The 17,143-nt window shown below is 41.5% G+C and overlaps 1 protein-coding gene across 6 annotated transcripts in view; it reads left to right on the forward strand.

Moving 5' to 3' along the window:
• The window catches only part of KDM4C (lysine demethylase 4C), a 383,956-nt gene that overhangs the window by 295,978 nt on the left and 70,835 nt on the right, over positions 1 to 17,143 (forward strand). The window contains exon 18 of one of the 6 annotated variants that reach the window (XM_074330450.2): positions 2,919 to 3,024. The exons of 4 other annotated variants lie outside the window; for them this stretch is intronic. In XM_074330450.2, the coding sequence (XP_074186551.2) occupies positions 2,919 to 3,014 (96 nt within the window). In that variant the 3' untranslated portion in view covers positions 3,015 to 3,024. Of the gene's footprint in view, positions 1 to 2,918; positions 3,025 to 10,578; positions 10,721 to 17,143 lie in introns of all 6 variants that reach the window. One more of the 6 variants, XM_088793098.1, reaches the window with a different exon arrangement.

A 17,143-nucleotide genomic window follows, 5' to 3' on the forward strand; every position in this document is an offset into this window, starting at 1 on the left:
GCTTGTTTCCTGGGGAATCTACTTTGTATCTCAGCCTGAATCCTGCCTTCCTGCTGCACATCAAAGCAACGCAATATATTTTGACTTTTGGTGAAACTATCACTCATTCATCAAAGTTCTGTCTGGGTGATAATTTTTGCTTTTGAAAACAGATGTGGAAACTGAGCTGACAGATGTTGAGAATGGACCTGTTGTTGAAGCTCACGTTGTCACACATGATGTATGAAGACAGGTTGTTAGCGTTTAGAATGGAACACCTACAGTCTGGTGAATCAAAAATCCTGTTTGCATGTGTCTTGGATTATGTAGTTTGATTTGTGGTGCTCTGGAGGTAATTAAAAGTTGTCCCCACTCCCACCTGATCCGTGCTAAAAACCATTAAGTATAAAGTAGGATAGCTTTTATTGTATTTTAGTGGTTAGCAAGACGTACTCATGTTTTTGCGTTGAATATTTTTTTTCGTTCTGGCTGTTCCTGTGCCAGCCATGGTCTAGGTAATCCTCCAGCAAGTCTTTGAGGGTGATACCGTTATTCTCACTTTCCATTTGATAAAACTGACTCTAAGAAGAGGTCCGTAACTTGAGTTTGTACAGCCACTAAGCAGCAGAACTCCTTCCTCTGAACCACTGCTTGTGGAGTGGGGTGGAGTCAAGCACAAAATGGAGAAGTGGACGCTCCGTAACTCAGGGATCCCTTCAACCTGCCTCACGGCGGCTGAGCCTCTTGTCACAGAGTCGTCTCACAGCCCCACTGTATGAGAGTCAGCCCACCAGGCCAGCGCAGTGCACGGTGACGTTCTCAGCCTTCTCGAGCAGTCTTCCTGGGGAGAAGCATCTGGGTTCCCTGTTCACTTGTGTATCTCGGTCAATACCAGCCTGAGCCATGGCAGGGACGTGTGGCCAGGTGCTCGCTCGCCTTAGGCTCCTCAGCTTCCGGGGCCGGTGGATATGTGGGCTCCTTGCTCTGAGACCTCCACTTTCCACTCGTATCTTCAACACAATTAAAGGAGAAAAGAACAGTTCTTCAACATGTCTGTTTAATACATGTTATGAAGAATTTTTCATAAACATTTTGATGAGAAACAAAATTTAAGATAAATTCTATGTGCAAAATGTTCCCACTTCAATAGGGAAAAGACTTGAAATGTGATATTGTGGTTGCCTCTGGATGGCAAAATATTGGGTGATTAAAAAAAAAATTTTATGCGTACTGTTGTGTATTTTGCAGCTTTTCTACAAGAAGCCTTGTAGTGCTTGTGAAATCAAAGGAAAAATAGTAAAAGTATAAAATTGGGGAAATTGTTATTTAAACACCTTGGTCTTTTCTATGCCTTTTTCTCTTGTGAGGTCAGCAGGAGGGATATAGGACCAGCTTTTAATGGAGAGCATGGCCCTAGGTTTCCTCTGTTTGTTTTCTACACAAATACCCTGACTCATCTTTTTTGTTTCTCTTTCATTTCTGGACATTTTTTTCCGTAGTAATGTTCACAGTTGCATATTCGTCTCCTCCTTAATGCTTTCTTTCGATGTGGAAGGTTCCCTTCTGATGTTTTTGGTAGTAATTTTTAAGGGAATCCTTGTTTTACTTGCTAGCTATGACCCAAATCTGTATTTTTTAAAATGATTTCATTATCTGTCATTTTAAAAGTATGTTACTTAATTAAATTGAGTATAAATCGCTTTCCCCCTTTTCTAGAAGTTCCATATCCAGGAAAATAATTTAAATTTTAAATGTACTAAAATTTCTATCTTAGCATGTTCTCAATATCCTAAATTCAGTTTAATTTTATCTGTCAAATGTACTTTACATGTGTGTTTGGGGTCTCTAAACCACCCCCATGTTTGATGATTCACTAGGAGGACTGAACACATAGTTGTACTCACAGCTATGATTATAGTGAAAGGATACAAACCAAAATCAGCAAAGGGAAGACACATGGGGACAAAGTTTGGAGGAAACCGGGTACAAGCTTCCAGAGGCCTCTCCCAGTGGAGTCACACAGGACTCCTTAATTTCTCTTGGAACAGTTGTGGCAGCATGTGTGAAGTGTTGCCAACCAGAGAAGCTCGTTAGAGAATCAGCACCCAGAGTTTTTACCGGTGACTCTTCACATCGGCACCCTCTGCCTAGCGTGTACCAAAATTCCAGACTCCCAGAAGGGAAGCAAGTGTTCAGCATAAACCACATTGTGCTATACAAACAGTTTAGGCACTGTGAGCCATTCTTATCAGGGAATGAGGGGAACCCTCCCAAAATCCAGGTTCCAGGACACCTGGCAGGGACCAACCATGTAAGCAGGACTTTGCTGACGGTAGCAGCCTCAGGCGTTTCTACACAACATGCAATAAAAGTTAGAAATATCTATTTATACCAAAGGCAGAAATGAGTTTGCTTGGGTAAAGAATGGCCTCACTATGTGCATTAACCTCTAAAAGAGTGATTTGAACATTTTCCCTCTAGCTCAGTTTTCACCTCTGTAAAATGCACTAGTACTTTGCACTTTAGAATTCTGTGATTCTGTATGTTCTCTAATATTTTATATGTCAGCATTAGTTCTCCAGCTGGAGTCCGTGTACCTGAGGGTTATGTGAAGGCTGTCTTAGAGGACAGACCCGCAACTTTTGCATGAACTCTTTCCTCATATTGGTCTGGATGAGAATGAACCTTGGAAGAGGCTGCTGGTTCTCCTTTCCCACTAACCCTTTTCTTTAGCAAAGAAACACATTGCTCTAAGGTAGATAAACAAAAGGATAGATTCTGAGGGCAAGTCTGAAGAAATCAAAGCAAAGATAGATGAGGTAATAAGTACTGGAAAGCAGCATATTATTTCACCTAGGCCATACATTTATTGCAAAAGTTGTGACCTTATCTGTTAGCTGCTCACTGAAATCCGCGGTTTTCTCTTCCTTCGTCCACAGTTAGTCCACATCACCCAGCCTCCCTTGCGGAGAAGAGCTCAACCAACGGTATGGGAGCAAACGGTGATGGACGTCACTCCCAGGCTTGGCTCCTGAATATCCCCAGGTGCCCTCCTCCTTACTGTTTTCAGGAATGGAGTTGACCCATAGAGAGACCTCAGTCCCCAAATGCTGAAATGGCAACCCTTTTGCCCCTGAATGACCATGGAGGAGTGCTACCCCACTGAATTATCTGCCAGCCCAATGTGAGCCAGAAATGAATTTCTATTGTGTTTAAGACATTACAGAGTTGGGGCCTATAGTTTACCCTAATACGCTCTTGATTATCTCTTTGAATTAGAATTCAGAAATGGGGTGCTTGATATGGGGATGCATATTAATATGTTTATTTTTAAAATGAATTCAGACTTTTCCTGATAGAAAATAAGTCTGTTTTGGCAGATTGGTTTGATAATGAGGACTGCCTTTGCCGGTTGGGTTGTCTGTATGGCAGACGTTGGGCTTAATCTGCTGTCCCAAAGTTTGACCAAAACATATTTAAAGCATACCTATAACTGTATCCTAGAATTCTGTGCTAGAAAATAATATCCTTTACTTTAATCTTAAAATTTTTAAAAAATTTATAAGGGCTAACTTTAACATATATAAGGAGAGAGACAGTTTTTCCAAAAGTCTTTTGGGGACTATTAAGCAAAAAAATATTTAAAGATCACTAGGGTATGAAAGAGGACTGTTTGCAGTAAGTACTTTAAATGAGTCTTGGTTGACCTGATTAATAAACAGGCAGTTAGTTATTCACTTGTGTGAATGAGCTAAATGTTCAGGGCAAATTTAAAGCAAACCGCAGAGACTAATGCTACAGCTTGAACAACTTCTGTTGTTGTAAGTCTTCCAAATTACCCTCTTAAAATGTGTGTACATCTCACCAGGCAGATGAATGGAAAGGTTGAATAAGTGATCTTCCTGTGAGGAGAGTGTGTGGGTAGGGGGATTACTTCACTAAGTGCTGCTGTCAGTAAACCTGAAATTTTATTGCTCCTTCTCCTTTCCTGAATCTCTTTTATGTGCCAGGAAGACACGTAGATAGGGGATGGACCTCAGGACCTGGGCCAAGTGTTTGTAGGAAAGAAACTGAAGAATAACTAGGTGACTAAAGTGCAAAGGGAAGGACTTAGTCTAAGAGAATGCAATTTCCTAAATTTATTATTTGGCAGCCTGGTGCCCATAAGGTTTTGAATAACTTAAGGGAAAGGTTCCTACCTGTGCCCCATACAGAAGACCAAACTCACTGCAGCAAGGAACAGCAGAGGGAAACCTCAGCATTCTTCCTCCGTGTCGCTGTGTAAAAGATCAGAGAAAATCATCAGTGCTCACAGCTGGTCCTCCCGCATTGACTAAACGTGTCTCCAGGAGTGTGTCCCTGGCATTCATCCACTTTGAAGATGTTGACAACCATAAATGCCAGAATCACACCTGGCATTTCTGTTGAAAAACACTGAACTCCCCGTGGGCCCAGAGCCTGCAGGGATGATGGGGAAATCTGGGAAGTAGAAAACTGCTGTGCATGAGGAAGTATGAAGACAGACCTCTTCATGTTGCTGGAAGAAATCCTTTGGGTTCCCAGTGTCTGCGGCCCGGAGATGAGTTCAGAGGGGCCAAAAGGAGAAGGCAGATGAGGTGCTGGTTACCTCAGAAACTCCTGAATTCCTTTGCTCCTACGGAAGCTGTATGACAGCAGGATCCTAGACAGCTAATCGCTGGGTAAAGGGACTTTTTAGGAAGGTATTTAGGTGGACGACGTTTGTACATCAGGTGTCTTCACTTGGCCTGGCCCGTGTCCCTGTGAATGGCATCATGGTGGCTCTGAGAATGGAGTCATCAAAGAAATACTCCTGAAGCCTCCTTCCCTGGAGATTCTTTCATTCCTCCAGGGCCGAGACCGTGACCTGTTCATCTTTGCCTCACTAGAGTCTCACATGGGGCCTGAGCCCATACTCAGGAAAGGTTCACTGGTGCACGAATGGACCCGTGACAAGGTTTCCCTCCAGCCTTGCCCACTGGAATGGCACAGCGTTCCATTAGGAATACTCTGTGCTCACCCAGGTTTCATTTCAGGATCCCTGGCAGGTGAGATTCAGGAGTGAGGAGGAGAGCTCAGTCAGGCACTGTCACTGAATACTGTGATGAAGACGACACTAGGGGCGGACGCATCCCATTTACCATGCTCGTCAGACCTTCACCGGATCTTCCAGAGCCTTGCAGTTCCAGCCTTCTGTGAGGGTGAGGAAGGAAAGGGTAGTGCTCCATGTGTAGCCATTTGCAGAAGCAGAGCTCTGACTGCTTCCTGCCTGTGAGTCCCAGGGAGCCTAAGGGGCTGCAGGCAGTCCTTTTCCTACGAGTCTGCTTCGCTCCTGCAGCCAGCGTTGTCTGCTGACTTGACACTTCATCTCCAGACTACTGGGCTTGTCACGCTCAGCGCCTGATCTCACACTGCTTTAGAATTGCTTCCTTGAGGGCAGGAAGATCTGCAGGGAATAAAAAGATGAAACAGGCAATTTTGTCAAGCATTTGCAGTAGCAAAACAGAGAGCTAACAATAGGAACTTATGTGTATTGTTCAACAGAATGAATGATCAAGTTGAACGCAATTGAAGGAAATTGTCAGATTTAGGAGGAATGATAAAATACAGCACCATTAAGGGCCTTTTCTTTATTTACGATTTACGCTCCTAGCCATTGTTAGGGTGCACTCCCAAGCGGGGACGAGACCTGTAGTTCTCTATTGTCTGTGTGCATGAAGAAGTGTGCACAGTATTAAATTATTTATTAAATAAGTAGAGTTATCTCAGTTCACCAGCCTGCATATACTCTCTATTTCAGGACCATATCTCCTCCTTATTCTGCATCTGTTTTGTGTGGGGTGTGTGTGTGTGTGTGTGTGTGTGTGTGTGTGTGTGTGTGTGTATTTATATAAAACACACATACACAGAGGGTGCCAAAAAATGTATACACATTTTAAGAAAGGAAAAAACTGTATTAAAATTGTAATAATATATACCAATAGCAAAAGATGAATACAAGTCGTGTGTGTACATGTTTTTGGCACCACTGGTATAAAAAATATGTGTATTTAGTATGTGTGGGTGTATGCATTTGTGTATGTCAAGGGAGAGGGGTTAATGATATGTACTTTGGAAATAGCTAGCTCAAGATCATCGGAAAGTCTAGGTTAGCGTTTCTATGCAAAGGGCAGAACGCCAGGAAGGATCTTGTCCCACTTCTGCTGCTGGCTGTGAAGCTTCAGGCAAGGAGTTTAGTCTCTAGATATCTAATATTGCGACCTGTGAAATGAGATGACCATATGTAGCATTCAGAAACACAGCGATACATGACTTACTGCGTGTAAAGTGCCTGAGGCAAATGCAAGTTAAGGTCGTTATGAGACAAGGCGATATAATTTAAATAGTAACATTGCTGGACAGATTATGTTCCTTCCATAATATCCCTTCTTTCAAAGGAAATGATAGGAGGGGTCTGTCCACTGTACCGCTATGAGAATTTGGGTCCAAGTCCTCAAGGGGTTTTTCGATTGGAGAGCAGTGATGAGTAAAAAGCCTGGTGTAGAGGCAGCACCAAAAAGCTGTGGAGAAGTATAGGAAGGACTCAACTGCTAGCCCATGGTGTGCAGTGGCAGAGGGGGGCCAAAACAATCACCTTTAGATCTCCGTAATCAAGTGCCGAGAGAGGACAAGGCTCTAAGTGACCAGCGCTTGCTGCCGTAGAACATTTTAGTGAAAATGAGAAGTTTAATGGCATCAGTTGGTTGATTGTAATGCACTGGGGAACTTAGAGAAAGAAAATAATGAGCTTGGGGCTTTTAATTTAACGGAGGTGGTAATGACCTGTGCTGCTGCTAAACTAAAGCTTTAGGAGCCACTGCGTGGTGCCACCGTCTCTCTGGTTTCCCAGCTGTGACAGTGGTGTGGTTCAGATGGGGCTGCTGCCTCTGCCTAGGTCCCAGATTAAAGAACACCCAGAGAAGGCACACCAACATTGACCATGAGCAAGAAAGAAACATTTTGTGGTGTTAGCCGCTGAGGTATTGGAGATTGTTAGTACTGGAACATGAAAGGTGATGAACATAAATCTGTTGGCATATGCTTTTGGAAAATGTCACATAGCATCCTAAAATATAACAGGGCCCACTATGTTCATACCGTAGGTGTGTGCTTTAATAATAGTTTCAAGCGTCGATAATGTCTTCATGCAGGTTTCCATGACCATTCGTAAATCCGCTACCATAAATGATACCCAGTGCCATGTCATGTGTATTTTAAACAACACTTTCACTTATGAGCTGTGTGATCTTGGTGAAGTACTTGAATGGCTCTGTGCCTCAGTTTCTTACATCTGTAAAATGGGAATGTTACTATTGCCTATCTCATGGAGTTTAGAGGACTAAATGTATTATATAGTATGAGTAACACCCTCAAAACAGTATCTGATATGTTGTAAATATTTATTAAACTTATCTATAAATATTTAATGAATGCATACCATGTTCCAGGTCCTCAGCAGTTTATAAGGGCTTATACGGATGTACAAGAACATATTGGTTCCAATGTTCTTGGAGCTCATAGGTCTAGGAAAAGAGATATGTTTAAAATTTTTGAATTGTGAAGAGGTGAAGTGCCACAAGAATGGCCATCGGGGAGATTAACCTCATTTGGAGGGTCAAGAATGGATGGCCCTGAAGCAATGACATTTAAGAACTAAAAGATGAGTAGGTGTAGCCAGGATGAAGATAGGGATGGCAGAGGACCTTATCCAGGTACAGGGAGTGGTATGTTCAAGGACCCTGAGGCAGGAAGGAGTTAGGCACAACAGCGAACTGAAGGAAGCCAGTGGGGCAGGCGCATGAGAGGGGTAGGGGCCCAATAGACCACGGAAGGAGCCCTGTAGCAGTGCGGCCCAGGAGAGAGCGGTGGCCTCTAGGGGGTGTCTTGGCCAGGGTCGTGTGACTGGGCAAACACTGATTTTCTTCAGGCCTGCTATTCCTCATTTCTAAGATAAATGATCCTTTCAGTTCCAAAATTCCCATTCTAGAATTTTTCTTGCCTTTTCCTTTCCTCATTTCAAAGAGGCAGTGAGGTTGTGCTGAAAGTTGTTTCTAATAAACTCCACTTGTTTAGAGAGAACGAAGAGGAACAACCAAAGGGGCAAAATAGGCTCTTTCTGGTCTGATGCTTAACCTGACTTTTACACTGTGAAATACGGAGTCATGATGTCTGACCCGCGGCAGCTCTGGGTCTTTGGATGACATTTACTTTTGCTTGAGGATGGCACCTTTGTGACAGCTCCCGCCAGACACAGAAAGGCGGGAGTTAGGGTTATGGTCCTGCAACCCTCCTCTGTTCATAGGAGGGTGGGCTTTCTAACGTTGTTTTCCTGTTGTTGTGGTTTTCTTCTCAGACTGCATGGTGAGATAATTTTAGCATTTATAGAAAACGGTGCATCCTACTGGGCTTACACTAGTTCACCCCTCCTGAAGTGAATGGAGCATGCAGTGGAGCAACTTCATTTTTTTTCTTCTCTTATTTTTCATTTTTAAAAAGTTAATTAATCTCTAGTACATACGAATGCTAGAGCAAGCAGGAAAGTTTTAAAAATTGTTAGGTAGTTCTGTATTTTAACATTCCATTGGCCCTAATTGTGAATTCCTGAGTTGGGCCACATGGGATTCTGGTTGTGTGTCCTTTAGGTACAGTGATTGCTGCAACACGAGTGTCAGAATAGTTGTTACTCTGTTGAGTAAATATGTCTTCTGTCACATAGGGAAATAATTATCCGCATTTGTGTGGTGTTCCTCGGTAGAATCTTTATAGGAAAGTGAGGCTAGGGGAGATGGGAGAGGCCGGAGAGTCCACTTTGGAACTGGCTGGTCTAAGAGAGACACCCACCCTCTCTGTCAGTTCCAGCCCCTCCCTGCCCCACCCGCCACACTGCCCTGGGGCAGTCGTGCACTGTCCTGGTCAGCCTTCTCTCCTGTCTGAGCTGCCATCAGATTCTCTTCCCCTTGGACAGCTCTGTAGCTGCCCCGAGAAGACTCCTGGGAGCCTGGACTGCAGGATCATCTAGCAGGCACATCCGTACCCTTTGTAAGGACAGGTGCAAGGATAAGTCATACTTTCCCCTGAAGTGGATCTGCCTGAAAGCAGGCCTACAGTCTACAGGTGTTTCTGTCCCCCTCCCCCTCACAGTCTCCCGCGTGACTCTCATTTGTCTCTAATCTCACTGGGGTACCTGCTCCGTAGTGGAAGACCTCTAGCACACTAAACAGAGGAATGATGCAAACCGCTGGCCTTAGTAAAGTTGAAAACGAGAATGAATGGATGTAATGTAATGACGGTACTTATTTGCAACTCAGGTGGCTCCTTTTGACAAAACTGAAGGCGTTAAAAGAGTTTTGAGCATAAAAGTATCTTCAGATAAAATTCTGTGGGGAAAATGGACTAGAGGTAATATAAGTTTAAAGAGAATAAGGAATGCTATAACAATTGTTAAAGAACCACCTGTTGTTTTATTTTTTTAAATGATAATGGAGGTATCAACTCACCATGGTATTTAGAGATAATATGTTTTATTTCTAAATGTCAATATTTAATACATAAGAATTATATAACTTTCACAATTATTTAAAGTTACAATGAGAAATTTTACATGTTTCCTTAAAATTAAGTAAAGGAGTACATAGAGTTCCAGAATTCTCTCTGCTTCTGGTTCTGGAAGGAGGCGGGTTTGGGATGCCACAGTGGTTTCCAAGTTTGACTTGGGAGTACGTTTTAAAAATACAGATTTTTGGTCTCCTGTTCAGAGCTATGAATCAAGTTCTAAGTGGGGGATGGGGCCTTATTCTTAACACGATTCCCTCATTCTCAGTGACACTGGCGCAGACAACCCCAGACCAGTGTTGGTTCCCCCGTGTCCATGTGCTTCTCCTTCCAGGCCTGAAGCCCTGCTTTGTCCTCCTGGGAAGGACTCACAAGGCAGGAGGTGGCAGATTGCTGTGGAAGTGGTGCGGTGGCAGACATTCAGGTGGGAAGGACACGGAGCCAAAAGTTCCTGGGGTGATCACCCGTGGAATGGGGACCTAGCACAAAGGCTCTTTTGTCCATTCCCTTTTCGGGGGGTTCACATCCTCTCCTGAAATGGCCTTTGCCTAGCCTTATCCAAATGTGGCTTTTTTGATCTCTCCTTTAAGAACTTTCAGTTCTTTATTGCAGTTTTCTAGACTTATTAATCAGGATTAATATTGGCCCAAGATCTACTTGGGATCAGTCAGAAAACATTGAAAACTATTTGGCTCCCACAATTCGAGTCCATCAAAAAATCAGAAGCAGTCAGTGATTTCCAGCTATCCTTCTGGGTCTTTTGATGATTAAAAAACCCCTCAGAATGTGACATGTGGCTGTTATGAGGCAGTATGGAATAGTCTGAAGGGTTTGACTTAATGGACTGAATTTACTACACATTGCTAGGGGTGCATTGTCCTTCTTTTTTCTTTCTTTTATGTGAGAAATTTGTTGCCGTTTCCTGTGTCTCAACAAGATAAATGAACTAATTTAAAATATTTTCCACGCCTCATCTGTCCACTCCACAAGCTGTCAATGGGCTTGGATTGGGAGTCTGTGTGCCAGCAATCCTCAGCCAGAGAGAGCACTGTTACTGGGAAGAAAAGAATGTCGTTTCCATAGCAGCTTGGAACGCCTTTGCAAACGTGCTTTCACATTCTTGCAGGATTGGGTAAGAAAGTCGATATTTGGTCGAGCTTTCAAGAGCACATTTGCTTCACTTAAATGAAGTCGTTACAATTTTTTTTTTTTTTTTAATTGAAGAGGTGGGAGAAAATTTTCAAGAACTGATGAAGGGAAAAATATTCGACGCGAGTTAAAAACCAAAACAAAGAAAGAGGAAAAATATTGGCGTTATTAAAATTTAGAATGATAAACATTAAAATTGGAAAAAGTATTTTCTTTCAAGATGTTTCTAATTTTATATATTTTAATATATTTTGTGGGTTGAGTAATTTTTAAAAAAGGTGGAATCTTCAGGTTTATTATTTTTTACAGTCTCTCGAATTGTCCTCCGTGGCACATTTAAAGGAAAAATTGTACACGGAGCTTCACAGTGGCATCCAACTTGAAGGCATTTTCATTCTCTTTTGCATCAGGATCGAGTTCTTCACAGCATTTACTTAGTGTTTTGTGGAGAAGGCAGAGCGAAAGAAGTGATAAGTTGGAAAGCATTTTTACTGTTTCTGAGATAGTACAGACGGTTTCCTTTTGGAATTTCTGAACTTTTTTCTACTTAATAATACATTTTAATGAGTCTTTGGGGGAAGTCATGACTTTACTACAGTGCTTATCACAGCCCCCTGCTCACAGGACACAATACTCTTGTGAGGTATAATATTAAAATCATTTCTGGCTAAAAGTGGATTTTGGCTTTTAGCCTAACACTGAGCAAATAACCTTTCCAGTCCAAGTTAAATGTTCCCATAAGCTCCTTAAAACCAAATTTTCCTTGTTAAAAAAAGTTACTGAATATAATTCCCAAAGGGTAAGGTATGGAAGCTATTTAAATTAGACTTAAAAAAAAAAATCCTTCCCGTGATTTGCTGGCTTAGCCTTTCTTTTGCTAACAATTGACGGATAGTACTTTGCTAGGTTTGAAGTGAGAGGTCAGAATTCTCTCAAGGGAGTTGATGGTCCATCATTTGGGTCCAGTTCCTTAGCGTGAACTGTGGCTTAAAGCAGAGCGCAGCTGCCTGCCACCCAGTGCCAGTGTGCCTTTGTTAGGGAACCACTGCAGAATCTCTCTCAGGCCCCCATCTTTGTTCTTGGCTGAGATCTGCTATTGTCCAGAACTCTAAACCCCCAGCATCTACATTACACAAGGCCAGGCTTTCTATGGCTTCCCCAGTAGGTTCCCCAAGGTAGATGAAAATTTGATAGATGCACTTATAACCTCTTCAGAGCTTTCTGTATGAACTTGACAAGTAGATTCTTTCTCCTAAATATTTTAACACACAGCCTTTAAAATGACATTTACCTATTCTAGGGTCATTTTTGGACAGCAGCATGTAGCATGTAGTATTTTTATTTTATTTGAAAACATCAGTTGGGGTTTTATAGAAAAAAATAAAATATTTATCTCCCAGCTTATTATCAGCAGGGAGGAAAGACATTCTTGGATGGATGGAAGGTTCACTGGTGGAAGGATTCAGGAAACTATTTTGTGGTAAAGGATTTTCTTTGCACTTTTTCCTCTAGTCAAGTAGATTGCTTGTGAGTTCTTGCTAAGAAAAATAATCTCTTTGGTGCTGCTTTTAATTTGATCACGTTTAAAATGTTTTCAGAAGGGGTAAATTTCCTTTGCATTAGTGTCTGGTGTGGTCAAATGAAGGAATGGCTATGGAATGGGCTAGATTTGTTTTTATGGTGTGCGCTTTGACCTTTCCAGAGAAAGTTCAGTACAGTGGACCAGTCAAAACAATAGCACCATTTTCAGTTGACTTTGAGATATGTGGTATATCTCCCCAACAAATACAACTGTTCTAAGCATATTTTTATTTGACTAATGTATAAAAGTTTTTGATTCCTGTGATACATAACCAGTGTGCTCAACTGTCACTTTCAAAAAATAGGCACAGACCGTAGTATCACCCAGTCATGATTTCTCATATATGGCTACTGATAACTACACTTTACCTGCAAAGGGAAGAATTAATGGTACATCCATCCTGTTCTTCTTCATTAGGTAAAAGTTTGTAAGATAAAACATAATCCTGGTAGAGCATAGAAGCATTTTATGAGCAGGTGGGCTGAGCTGTGAAAAGACCATCATAAAGCCTAAAACCTGGGGGAAAAAAACAAAATCCTCTACTGCTTGGGGGCTCTATCGTTAATCTGATCCTCTGCTGAGTTCATGAATATTTCAAGTGAACCTGAACAGGTGACTCTTTCTTCCCTGGAGGCTCTCAGATGGTTTCCAATAGAAACTTTTAGTGTGTCACTTTCATAGGAATAGCTTTAACCCAATATAAGTTAAATGAGGTCTGAATTCACATGAGAGAGATAGAGAAACCCTGTGTGGCATTTTGTCCAACTTCACACAAGTCTAGTAATAGAATAATTTTTCCATTCCACCATATAGATGTTTTTTTTAAAACTAAAAACTTAAAATCATTTAAAGGAAGATTCTTTTTCCTTCTTGAAGAAAGCAGAAATACATGTTCCTTATACTTTAAGAAGGGTCTGTGAGCACAAAAGCTAGTGTCTTATATTTTGATAAGTGCTAGACAGACACATTTTAGTGACCCTGATTTAAAAAAAAAAAAAGTTGATTAAACATGGCTAGGGTAGAAAAAATGAAGAAACTACTTAAAATCCTGGATGAACCCTGAGCCTGGTAAGGAGAGCTTTTGTTCCCCCTTCCGTCATAAAAATAAACCTGAAAAGCTTACACTGGCGATGAAGAGTTAACTTGTGATGATCACATCTGCCATTGGAATGGGAAGCTGGGATTGAAGAAGGAGCACCCCTGCTTGTCAGCAGGACAACAGCAACAGCAACAGCAACAACACACGGCACTGAGTGTGGCTGAACAAGGGAACTTGGGACAGACTCATCTGAGAAGAGTTTTGGTGCTTCTCCTGACACGGGGCTCCAGCCACAGGTTCAGCGAGTTCCGCCACGCTGTTTTGTGAAGATTTGTTTAAAAGTCACACTCTTCGTCCCTTGGTGGTACACTCCCCTGGTAACCGCTGTGATCTGTTTTTCTGCCGCATATGTGTTGTATATTCAAGCCCTTGTGCCTTTTGCTTTGGCAACCTGAAAGGAACTGGTGTATTATCATTTTCTGTTCTTTCTTTCTTTTTTCCCCTTATCCTTTAAAGAAAATAGTAACAGTGGCCCTGTTTGTACAGCCTTTTATGTTTAGAGAACACTCCTGCATCCATTATCCCATTAATTCCCGCAGTGATCCTGTGAAGTACAGCTGTGGAAACGAGGGCTCAGAGGCACATGGGCATACTCGCCCAGGTACCCTGCTCTTTAGTGGGACAGCGGAAGCTCCCACTACATTCGTCAGTGCCTCTACTCTGGCAGATAGGGGGCAAGGGCGTTACATTAGCCTGAAAATCGCTCGGATACCAGCAGGCAGTATGAGCCTCAAATCTTACCTTTACAGCAAAAAACAAAAACAAACAAAGCAAAAAAAGAAAAACAAGAGGGCTTGAACTCCTCTTTCTGTTTCCTCATTTCACATTAATCTGTTGAGGGCTATTTAAGGCGGATTCCAAAGAATAATATTGTTTCTTTGTAATTTACCATTGAAAAGTACCACTTTGGACTCAATATGGAAGCACTGAAATATATATATGTACACGTACTTAGACAAAAGCAGTTTGTATTTTATTACCCTGAAGCTAGACGGACTCCCGTTGCATGGAGCAGCTGAGGGACCTCTCTCTTTATGCTTAGGCCTATACACAAGAGAAATAAAGGTGTGTGAATTTCAGGATGAGCTGGGTTATCTTCATCTTTTAAAAAAGTAATGTGGATGATAGAAGACAACACTTTAGTTTTATGATTGCCAATGAGCCATAATATAAGCAGTAAATGTCTCTCAGAGTATGCACACGTCCTTCCCACATCTGCTTGGGTAATTCACTGTTCTGTTTGAAAGGATCTCACAGAAATGGAATTTTTAAATATTGAGAAAATTCCATTAAGAAATAGAGGGAGAATGAAAAGCTCATTATAAAAGCCAACCCACGAATAAGTCAGATGTGGCCTAGCATCTGAAAAATACTTACTTTTTAATCGAAACGATGTTTTAAAAGAAGTTAACGTTTTCACCCTTTGGCTGAAGAGTTAATTGCTGGGCTAGTTGAGTATCTGTTTGAATGTGGTCAGCCAATTTTTTTTTATGGCAGAGAATATTGTAGGTAATGTAAATAAGGTATTGTTATTTTCATGAAGAAAACTGCATGTCTGGAATTACTGTGTTTCCCCCAAAATAAGTCCGGGTCTTATATTAATTTTTGCTCCAAAAGACGCATTAAGGCTTATGTTCAGGGGACGTCATCCTGAAAAATCATGCTAGGGCTTATTTTCTAGTTAGGTCTTATTTTCGGGGAAACAACGGTACTTTATTCCTCTGTTGCAGGTACACCTTCTTAATGACCTGTTTATGGCTAGTTGCAAAGGCAGGGAAACTGAGTGTAATACATTGTGTCTTTGGTTCACTGTGTGAGCAAATCTACCAGTTCTGATTATGAACCGACAGGAAGGTAAAAGTAGCTCTATGTCATGGTTTATGCCTTATCTTTTATTATTACTGTAAAAATATTAAAATGACAGCCTTAAAAAGGAAAAAGATAAACCCAATTCCAGTAAGCTAAACATGATGTTTTTCATTTTTTCTTATTCACTGAAATCTCTGTTGATGTGTATGCATGGTTGTAATCTCTGTGTTCATAGCGACTGTAGACATTTTTGATTGTTTTCTGTTGGGGATTCCTAACTCTTAAGTTTTTCATGGACTCCTTTGGCAGTTTTTGGTCAAGACTGTGGATCTATTTTCAGAAATTTGTTTTTAAATATTTAAAATAAAATATGCAGGTTTACAAAGGAATAGTATTGAAGTGACTTATTAAAATATTTTAAAAATTTGTGATATGGTAACTTGCTTTTCTATCAGTGCATTCAGTAATAAGATGTGGCAAATCCATAGCTATATAATTATGAGCATAAATGTTTTGCAACTGTCTGTGGCTCTGAAGGTGGAGAGGAGAGCAGGGCAGTTGAGGAATTTCATGCCCGATTGTCCCTGTTACCTGGGTGAAGGAAGAGGCTCAGTTGTCTTTAGCAGGTGAGGAATTGGGCTGGGGTTGGAGAGTGATATTTTGGAACAAGTGGGGCAACATCTCTTAGCTCTTACTATTTCTCAGCTACTGTGTGAAACCTCATATGTGTGTTATTTCTTTTAACCCTGAGAATAGCTTCGTGAGGAGTAATTGCTGTTGTACTCTTTACTTGACCAATATAGCAACTAAGCTTGGAGAAATTACCCACAAGTAGATCATTGAAAACATATTGACCATTTACTAGCCCTCAAATGAAGTCTGTTTAAATCATCCAGAAGCAATATCCTGATTAGTAATGCAATGCAAAGCCACACTGGGGACGGCGTTCGGATTCAGTCCCAAACCTTTGCCCAGAGACTCTTTTACTGCCTGTTGTCCACTCCCTAATTGGGAAAGATAAAAAGAATATGTCAAGTGACTGGAAACCCTAAATTTGATTTCTCTAGACAATGAATCCCCAAACTCACAGTTAGGTGACTTTTCTCCTGAAGCAACCATCTTAGAAACCTGAATGGAGAATGGTGGTTGTTAGGGGCTGCAGGAGAAGGGATGGGCTCCGAACTGGACAGTCTGTGTTCACACAGGGGACCGTACCCCGAGTCAATTCTTCTCAGGGCCACAGTTGTCTCCACTGGAGAGGTTCTTCCTATGAAAGGTCACCTAGGACATGTCTGCTCTGCATTGACTTTATAGCTTTTCATCACTGCTCCCTCAGTTGTATTTGGAGACATGATGCTGGGGTATTTTAACTTAAACATAAATTTTCTCAATGTGGTCTGCTGCTGGCATAATTGAAAGTCAAGAGGCAAAGAGGTTGGGGTAGGCCACAGACAGAACAATTCATATGTGATAGTTTCTAATAAAGGTCAGGTGTATTCCGGGTCCTTGGGACAGCTTCTGGTATTCAGAGCAAGAAGCATGCCCCAACAGAGCAGCTTGTGTAGTTACCAAAGAAAAATGATGAGATCTCTTTATTTTTCCTTTTCCCGACCACTCAAATAAGTACCATTCATCAAGATAAGTATATGCAGCAAGAGTGTATGTAAATGTTCATTTAAACTTAAAAAAAATGCCGGTGGGGAGTTGGATAAGAGAAAGGTGCTTAAAACCTGACTTGTGGGACCTAAGTCCTTTATTGCAGATTAGTGAATGGGAGATGCCTTTGCTGTTCAGTCCCAGACCTCACCAATGAATGCAATTTCAGTAAATATACTGAAAACAGGGCTTTGAGAAACCATACACATCTCTCTAAGAAAACAATGAACAAAACAACACTGCAACTTTCATGGGATTGG

This window comes from Rhinolophus sinicus, chromosome 16 (assembly GCF_057876585.1).
Source record: "Rhinolophus sinicus isolate RSI-liver-muscle chromosome 16, RSI-T2T, whole genome shotgun sequence".
Lineage (NCBI taxonomy): Eukaryota > Metazoa > Chordata > Mammalia > Chiroptera > Rhinolophidae > Rhinolophus > Rhinolophus sinicus.